This window comes from Chinchilla lanigera, unplaced genomic scaffold (assembly GCF_000276665.1).
Source record: "Chinchilla lanigera isolate Chin_1 unplaced genomic scaffold, ChiLan1.0 scaffold00094, whole genome shotgun sequence".
NCBI classification, from domain to species: domain Eukaryota; kingdom Metazoa; phylum Chordata; class Mammalia; order Rodentia; family Chinchillidae; genus Chinchilla; species Chinchilla lanigera.
The window spans coordinates 5,794,617-5,803,671 of NW_004955495.1; the positions used below are offsets into that span (position 1 = coordinate 5,794,617).

Below are 9,055 nucleotides of genomic sequence, written 5' to 3' on the forward strand. Positions count from 1 at the left end.
TTTTGGTTTTTCTCCGGTACCGGGAACCGAACTCACAACCTTGTGCTTGCCAGGCAGGCGCTTTTGCCGCTGAGCTAAATCCCCAGCCCCCGTGTGATCCTCTTGCTTCAGCCTCCCAGGGTGCTGGGAGGACAGGTGTGCACCACTACACCCGGTTAAACCTTTGCTCTTTATAAATTGATCCTCTCAGGTATTTTGATACACCAATGGAAATCTGACCAACACACCACATAATAAAACAAGAATGTAAAACAAAAAAAAAAAGCTGGGTGTGGTGACGCATGCCTGTCACCCCAGCACTGGGAAGGCTGAGGACGGACTGATGTGAGCTCAAGGCCAGCCTGGGTTACACAATGAGACCCTGCCTCAGAAATACAAAAACAAAACAAAATAAAACAAGAATGTACACAGTGGCCTTGTACCACCTCTGCTCGGGACAGGTGCCTCAGGCCACCAAATTCAATACCTTTCCACACCTTTCTGTGAATGGCCACAAAAATCCCAACAGTATCAATTCTGGGTAACACAGAAATGATAGCAAAGCTACGTGTCGTGGCGCACAATTATAATCCCGGTACTCTGGAAGGCTGAGGCAGGAGGATCACAAGTTCAAACCCAACCTGGGCAGTTTTATGACTTAGTAAGACCCCATCTCGAAATAAAAAAAAAATAAAAACGGGCCGGGGATGGCGATCAGGGCGAAGCACCCCCGGCTCCGGAAACGCAAGAAACTGAAAGGGGGCAGTGCGCCCGCGTCCCCTCGGCTCCTCCCGCCCGGCCCTGGGGCGGACCGCAGCTCACGGACGTCCTCCTTGAGGTAGCCCCAGCCCGAGATGAGGCACTTGCTGCCCGGCGGGAAGGCGTGCGAGGCGGCCGGGAGGCAGGCGGGCTGGATGTGGCGGCCGAGGGGCAGGGGCCGCGCCAGCTCCAGCACTGCCGCGTCGAAGTCCGCCGTGTCCGCGTTGTACAGCGGGTGCCTGGCGATGCGCGCTACGCGCATGCGCACCGAGCCGGCCTCCGCGCTGCTCAGCGCCGTGGAGCCCGCGTGCGCCTCCCATTCGGCGGGGTCCTGGAACCTGCGGGGAGCAGCGGCTCAGCGGGCGGAGGAGGGCGCGGGCAGGGCCGGCCGCACGGACTGGAGCTGGGGCTAGGACGAGGGCGTGGGGGGCGGCACCTGGGCGCGCGCTGTAAGGGGACACCCAGTGTGGGTGGTACGCATGCCTGCAGTCCCAGCACTCCGGAGGCTGAGACGGGAGGATCTCAATTCTCGCAAGCGAAGTCTGGGCAATTTAGTGAAGCCCTGTCTCAAACTAATTTTTTTTTTTTTTTTTTTTTTAATCTTTTTGAGACAGGGTTTCTCTATGCACTTCAGGCTGGCCTTGAACTCACTTTGTAGCCGAGGCTGTCCTCGAACTCACAGCGATCCTCCTGCCTCAGCCTTCCAAGTGCTGGGATTAAGGGAGTGAGCCATCACGCCCAACCTCCAAACTAAATTTTTTTAAAGGGCTGGTGATGCAGTTTGGTGTGAAGGTCCGGAGTCCAGTCCCCAGTACCGCTAAAAAGAGGGGCGAGGGAAAGAGTGCGGGAGAGATTCCCCAAGAAACCTGGGAAGGCGGACAAAGGTGGGGAGGCCGGGCCTGAGGCGCAGGCGGCCCGCCGGGCAGGACTCACTCGTTGAAGCAGTGGGCGGCAGATACCAGCCACCGGGCGCCCACGATGGTGGCCCCGCAGAAGTGCTCGCTGTTCTCGCGCAGGCTGACCTGCCAGGGGAACTCGCCCGGGGCCGCTTCCGCGCCACCCACGATCCGGCCCGCCGCCCTCCAGGCCGGCCGCAGCCCGCACTCTGCAAGACAGGACGGCACCCGCTAGGACCCTGCGCACCCGCCTCAGGTTCATCCGCGCGCCTGGCCTCCCGGGACTCTGGGAGGCTGAGGCAGGAGGATCCCAAGTTCCAGCCAGCCTGGGCAAGAGCGACTTATAGAGACCCTGTCGCAAAATAAAAAATAAAAAGGGCTGGAGATGGAGCTCAGTGTGAAGGCCCTGGGTTCAATGCCCAGTACCGGAAAAAATAAAAATAAAACAGACAATAACCACAAGCATAAGAGCTCTCTGTGCTCACTGACCAGAGGGTGGTCTTAGGAACCTTCCTGTCGGTGTCCATAGTTTGAGGACACCGTTCTGTCCCCGGAACCATCACCCCGTCTGTCCAAGCACTACACTGCACATTTACTTTTGCAAATTTTGCAAGGTTCAAAATTCTGTTTTTGGCTTTGGTTATATGGTTGTTTGGTTTTTTGTTTGTTTGTTTTTGAGACAGGGTTTCACAATGTAGCCCAGGCTGGTCTTGAACTTGCTGTGATTCTCCTGCCTCAGTCTCCCCAGTGCTGGAATTACAGGCCTGTGCCACCATGCCCAGCTCTGGCCCAAACCAGCCTTTGCAGCCTGATTTCTGTTCTCATCTCACCCAAGGACTCTGTACCCCACACCCCTGAACACATCGGTCCCCTCCGCCACATCCCCTCCTGGGCCGCCCGCCACCCCCAGGGAACTCCAGGCCCAAGCCCTGCCAGGCACCACTGACCACAGAGCTCCTCATCCGAGCCGTCAGAGCAGTCAGCCTGGCCATCACACTCGGGGTTCACTTTGTTCACGCACTGGCTGCTGCGGCAGGAGAAGGAGTTCTCAGGACAGTGGCCTGGGGACAGAGAAGAGCCCAGAGCACCACCTCACCTCCTGGGGCCACAGGGCAGGGCGCGGGCAAATCCGAGCAACTTTCCTGGCTTGCGGAGCCCTGCGTTCCACCCCAGCACTACAAATAATAATAAATAAACCGCAGGCCAGCAAGACTGTCTCGATGTCACCCCCGGCTGTGGACAAGACCCAGCAGCCCTTCGATTCTCAGGAGAGAAGCTTTCTGGTGACATCTGAGCAGGCTACTGGCCCGGAGAGACCTGGCCATGCCCGCCACTCCCGCCACAGAGAGAAACCTACCTGATTTTAGGTCTCTGTCGGCCCCTGGTCCCTTCCGGCTTCCTATGCAAAACAGAGGAGACAGGCCTCACCAAGGGGAGCCTGGTGACCTTTTATCCGGGACAGCAGCAGAGGGAGGTGGGGAGGTGCACTGCCCACCCCAGGGCCACCCAAATTCCAGCTGAAGTCAGATAGAATCAAAGCTAGGCACAGGGGGTGTTCTCCTGTCATCCCAGCTCCTCAGGAGGCTGAGGCAGGAGGATTTCAAGTTCATGTCTAGCCTGAATCACATAGCAAGATCCTATCTCAATTCATTCACCTCAAAAAAATTTCAGATATAATCAAATGAAGCATTCTGTTCCCTGGCCATATGAGCCACACATTAGGCTTGACAACCACAGGGGGCTTACAGCATGGGTTAAAGTGACAAATCTTTAATCTGACAACTGTCTGGTTTTCAGTTATAGCACAATGCCATTTATTTATTTATTTATTTATTTTTGTTCTTTTGAGTCAGAGTTTCTCTATATAGTCCAAGCCGGTCTTCAACTCACTATGTAGCCCAGGCTGGCCCCAAACTCATAGTGATCTTCCTGCCTCAGCCTCCTGAGTGCTGGAAGTACAAGTGTGTGCCACCATGCCCAGTGCAGCATTTAGGTTTTTTTTGTTTTTTTTGTTTTTTTTTTTTTTGAGACAGGGTCTCGCTGTGCAGTTCAGGCTGTCCTTAAGCTCACTTTGTAGCCGAGGCTGGTCTCGAACTCACAATGATCCTCCTGCCTCAGCCTCCCAAGTGCTGGGATTACAGGCGTGCACCACCACGCCCGGCCCCAGTGCATCATTAGTTGTAGAGCACCGCATTTACTCATTTCTATGGTAGAGGATCATAACTGATGGCTGTAGACCAAATATAGCTCACAGGTAGTTGTTGCCAATAAAGTTTTATTGGCACACAGTCCATTGTTGTTGCCAATAAAGTTTTATTGACACATGACCACAGCCATTCTTTCCAGTATAGAGCCCCCCTTATCTGCAGGATATGTGTTCTAAGACCGCCCCCCTCCAGTGGGTGCCTCAAACCAAAGACAGAGCCCAATCCTGTGGGTACTATAGCTTTTCCTACACACACACCTATGCTGAGGAGTAATTCATAAACTAGGCACAGTGAGGGATTAAAAGAACAAATAATAAAATAGCACCACATGGGGTGTGGTGCAGTGTCATGCACCTGCCTGGCATGCAAAGCCCTGGGTTCCAGCCTAGCACTGCAAAAGATAAAGTAGAACAATTATACTCTCTAGAAGTCCAGTGCATTATCCATTGCACTACAGAGCCACTCAGAGTAGAACAATTATAACAAATACGGTAAAAAGTTTTCCAGCATCACTACTCTTGTGCTTTGAGCCATTATTAAATTAAGAGTTATTTGAACATAATTTTTTTTTTTTTTTCAGTACTGGGCATTGAACCCAGGGCCTTCACACTGAGCTCCATCCCCAGCCCTTTTGGAGAGAGGGTCTCACTAAGCTGCTAAGTCATCCAGGCTGGGCTCTAACTTTCAGTCCTCCTGCCTCAGCCTCCTGAATTCCTCCTGGAATTGCAGGCATGGCCATAGTGTCTGACAAAAACTGAAGTTTAAGTGCAATTTGAGATGGCTCCCGTCCTCAGCCTCTCACACAGGGTCTCCGTCTCTCCCACCCTCTCACCTGTGAGCTCAGCCGACACAATGGTGCCATAGGCAGCCAGCGAGATGCCGCTTTCTCGCAGCTTCTCCCGGATACCCTGCTGCAACAATTCCTCCTCAAGGTCCAGACTCAGTGACTGGAGGGCTCGAAGCAAAAAGTGCAGCCGGAAACGCACCAGGACACTGGAGTTCCCTTCCCTACATATAAGAGACAGCCCTGGAGATGAAAGCATTTTACTCTGCCGGAATCTTCCAGAAGCTTCTGGAATCTTCCAGCATCTTCTAGAATCTTCTGCAATTTTCTGGCATCTCTGATACCTACCAAGTTTCCTTCACCTGCACAGAGCCCCAACTCACCTGTAACTGAGGACTGTGCAGCCCACGCAGCTTGATTCTAACTCCGTCTCCTGGAAACTACTTAGAAACTACAACAGAGACAACACCAGTAAGTGCTGAGCCCCACAGCATGGCCCCTGCCACGAGGGCAGAGGCCTATCCCGCACTTGAGGGACCTGGTCACAGAGTAGGTTCTAAGCAAAGCATCATCTTCTAAAGCTCAGTAAATACAGTGAGCTCACAGAGCTGTGAACAGTACAGGAGAGGGGAGGTCTTCAAAGTTATTAATATAAAATTATTGCTCCAGTCAGGCATGGTAATCCAAGACTGTTATCTTAGCACTCTGGGAGCCTAAGATAGGAGGATCACAAGTTTGAAACCAGGCTGGGGCACTTACTGGTTTGAAGAAACCCCATTTTAAAATGAAAAATAAAATACTTTCCCATCAAGGGATAGATAAACAGCACGGTCCATCCAGATAATGGAATATTACTGAGCTGTGAAAAGGAATGAAGCCCACTTCTGCTGCATAACCCCAAGAGCTGAAAGTGGACTCCCAGGAAGGTGCACACCATGTCCACAGCAGCTTAAGGGTGGGAACAGCCTGGGGAATCCACAGATGGATGAATGGACACACAGCAAGGGCATCCCTACCCTTGAATATTACTCAGCTAGGAAAGGAGCGCAGCTGTGACACTCGCCACAGTGTGGAGGGATCTTGAGGAGGCTGAGCTCAGTGAGAGGCATCAGACACAGGACACACAGTGTGGGCTCCATGGACAGGAAAGGTCCAGGACAGGCAAAACACAAGTGACACAGGATGGTGCCTGCCCATTTTGTCTCCTAAAACTCCCTTAGTCTTAGGCTAGACTGGAACTGGTGATCCTCCTGCCTCAGCCTCCCAGAGTGCTGGAGGACAGGCGTGCGCCACCACGCCCAGCTCACATTTAACCTGTGCAGGCGCCACCAGCCTGTTCACAGAGGCTGCTTCAGCTCGAACCCCACGTGCCCATAGGCACCCTGAAGTTTTCACTAGTGTAAAATCCAGAGAGTCTAAGTGGACCCAACTCCTGTGTGACTCCATCCCCACTGGAACTCCTGTCCGTGTGTGCACCGGGCCTACCACGCTCCCGACCCCGACCACGCCCCCAGACCTGGCATCAATGCAGTGGTGCCAGGTCCCACCCGGCCACGCCCCTACACTGGCCACGCCCCTAGGTCCCGGCCACGCCCAGGCCTCCGCCCTGGCCCGCGCACCAGCGTCTCCAGCGCTGCGGTGAGCGCTCGGTGATAGTCGGAGGTGTCGCGCTGCAGCGAGCTGGCAAAGCGGATCCCCCGGAGCTCGGCGCTGTGCTCCACCTGGACACCCTGAGTGGAGAGGAGGGCTGCGGGCGACACCAGCCCCGTGAGAGCCCCGCCTCGGCCACCAAACCTGGTCCCGCATCTACCGCGGACACATGCAGGTTCAGTGGCCCGACTGGGGAGTGAAACCAGGCCCTTTGCACTGAGCTCCGTACTTAGCCCTCTTTTTTTTTTTTTTTTTTTTCTTCTGGTTCAGGCAGGATCTCCCTGTGTAGCCCAGGCTGGCCTTGAACTCACAGCGTTCCTCCTGCCTCAGCCTCCTGAGTACCTGAATTACAAGCATAGACCATCACGCCCGGCTGAATTTTTTATTTTATTTCAGAAATTGAACTCAGGACCTTGTGCTTGCCAGGCAGGTGCTGAACATATATATATATTTTGAGACAGGGTTTTGCTGTGTATTTTAGGCTGGTCTTTAGTTCACTATGTAGCCCAGGCTGGTCTCGAACACACAGTGATCTTCCTGCCTCAGCTTCCCAAGTGCTGTGATTATAGGGGTGCTCCACCACACCCGGCTGCATTTTTATTTTAAAATAGGGTCTTACTATGTTACTAAGTTGCCCAATGTGAGCTCGAACTTGAGATCCTCCTGCCTCAGCCGTTGGAGTAGCTTGATATGACCGGTGTTCGTTTTAACACCTAGCAAAAATATTTTTTTAAATTTCAAGCGCTTTCTAATGTCTTCCCATGTTTTCAGAGGGGATTATATTTACTCGTTGTTCCCAAATTGTAGCTGTGCCTCGAGAACGCAGGTGTGAACAGCCTCTCCCCCATCCGTGCAAACACGCGTTCACATGCCCACACTTGTAATTCACACACACTGCCACGAGGGGGCCTCAGTCAAGTGTGTCTGGCTGCCAGATGATCCAGAATGTCTTAGACAAAAAATTTTAAAATTATGACCATTAAGGTCCAGGCACAGGAGTGCACACCTGTCATCCCACCACTCTGTGAGCTTGGCGGCGGAGGGTCACAACTTAGTGACTTAGGGACACCTTGTCTCAAAATATAAATTAAAATGGGAAAAAAAATTAATTAAAATGGGCTGGGATGTAGTTCAGTGTGAAGACCCTGGGTTCCACCACTGACACTGGGGGGTGGGAAGGAATGAAAGAAAGAGAGAGAAAGGAAGGAGGGAAGGAAGGAAAGAAGGAGGGAAGGAAGGGAGGGAGGGAGGAAGGAAGGAAGGAAAGAAGGAAGGGAAAAAGAAAAAAAAAAAAAAGAGCTCCAGGCGTGGTGGCACAGGCTTGTGATCCCAGAACTCCAATGGCTGAGGCAGGAGGGTTGCTGTGAGTTCGAGACCAGCCTGGGCTACAAAGTGAGCTCAAGGCCAGCCTGAACTGCATAGAGAGACCCTGTCTCAAAAACACACACAAAAAAAAAAAAAGGAAAAGAAAAAGAAAGAAAGAAAAAAGGAAGAAGAAAGAATAATCACTTATATTCCCACCACCCACACCCATAACCCACAAGTGGACAAATTTCACATTTATTTTCCTTACTTATTTCTTTTTTCTTTATTTTTGCAGTGCTGGGATGGAAGCCAGGGCCTCACCCTTGCTAGCTCACCACTGAGCGAAATCCAGCCCTGTTTTCTGTTTTTTTGTTTCGTTTTGTTTTTTGGTACTATTACCTGCATATTATTTAAGATAAAACACACAGAGCCAGGTGTGGTGGTGCATGCCTGTCACCCCAGCACTCAGGAGGCTGAGGCAGGAGGACTGCCTCGAATTTGAGGCCAATATGGGCTGCACAGTAAGACCTGTCTCAAAAATAACAAAGGTAAAACACACAGGATTCTGAAGCTTCTGTACAATGTAAAGGCTGCAGTTATAAACAGAAATAAAAGATATGCTTCCACATTTAAATAGTTTACAAACAGGGAACACTGGAGTGTGCAGCCCAATGTGAGCGCTTGCCTAGCATGCAGGAGGCCTGGGTTCTGACCCCAGTGCTGTGAAAGGTGGGCCTGGGAAGGGCTCAGAAGAGTGGAAAAGCAAACCTGCCCAGCGCACCATTCCGCCTGTGTAAATTATTTTCCGTAAATCATTTTTCCGGGAGGAAATTTCAGAGTCTAATTAACTGATTGTCTCTGGGACCAGAGAACAAACCCTGAGCCACAGGGCCTGGGTGATATATAAATACCCTTTGGTAGGGTTTGATCTCTGAGCCATGTGCACAAGTGACACTGTTCGGAAAGTTCGCATTGGAAAAGAATATATAAAACCAGCTGATGCCGTTGTGCCCGCCTGTCACCCCTGATGCCTGGGAGGCTGAGGCAGGAGGATCACAAAGTCAAGTACAGCCTGAGCAACATAAAAAGACCTTGTCTCAAAATTTTAAAAAATGTTTTAAAGAGAACTGGGGTCCAGGTCAGCGTTGAACACCCGCCTAGTGTGCACCAGGCTCTGGGTTCCAACCCCAGTGCAGCGAAAGGAAAGCTCAGCATTGTTTTGCCCATGTGCTGGGTGAGGAGCACGCTGCAGAGCTTTTGGGAGTGTGCTTTGTTCCCTCCACTCCTTGCACTCTTGTGGGACACGAGCACAAGGCCTGTGGAACCCAGGGCCTGTGTACTGAGCTCCATCCCCAGTCCTTCTAGTTCTCATTCTGAGACAGGGTCTTGCTAAGTCACTGAGTTGCCCAGGCTGGGCTCAAACTGGCGATCTTCCTGCCTCAGGCTCCCACATGACAGGTATGCACTATCTTGCT

The 9,055-nt window shown here is 52.1% G+C and overlaps 1 protein-coding gene across 1 annotated transcript in view; it reads right to left on the minus strand.

Moving 5' to 3' along the window:
* The window catches only part of Tmprss9 (transmembrane protease, serine 9), a gene marked incomplete at its 5' end in the record, with an annotated part of 18,172 nt that extends 11,800 nt beyond the window's left edge, over positions 1–6,372 (minus strand). Inside the window, 7 exon segments of the mRNA XM_013505213.1 lie at positions 802–1,076; positions 1,672–1,843; positions 2,582–2,695; positions 2,992–3,033; positions 4,674–4,849; positions 5,009–5,076; positions 6,245–6,372. Of these exon segments, the coding sequence (XP_013360667.1) occupies positions 802–1,076; positions 1,672–1,843; positions 2,582–2,695; positions 2,992–3,033; positions 4,674–4,849; positions 5,009–5,076; positions 6,245–6,372 (975 nt within the window).
* Positions 6,373–9,055: the final 2,683 nt, after the last annotated feature.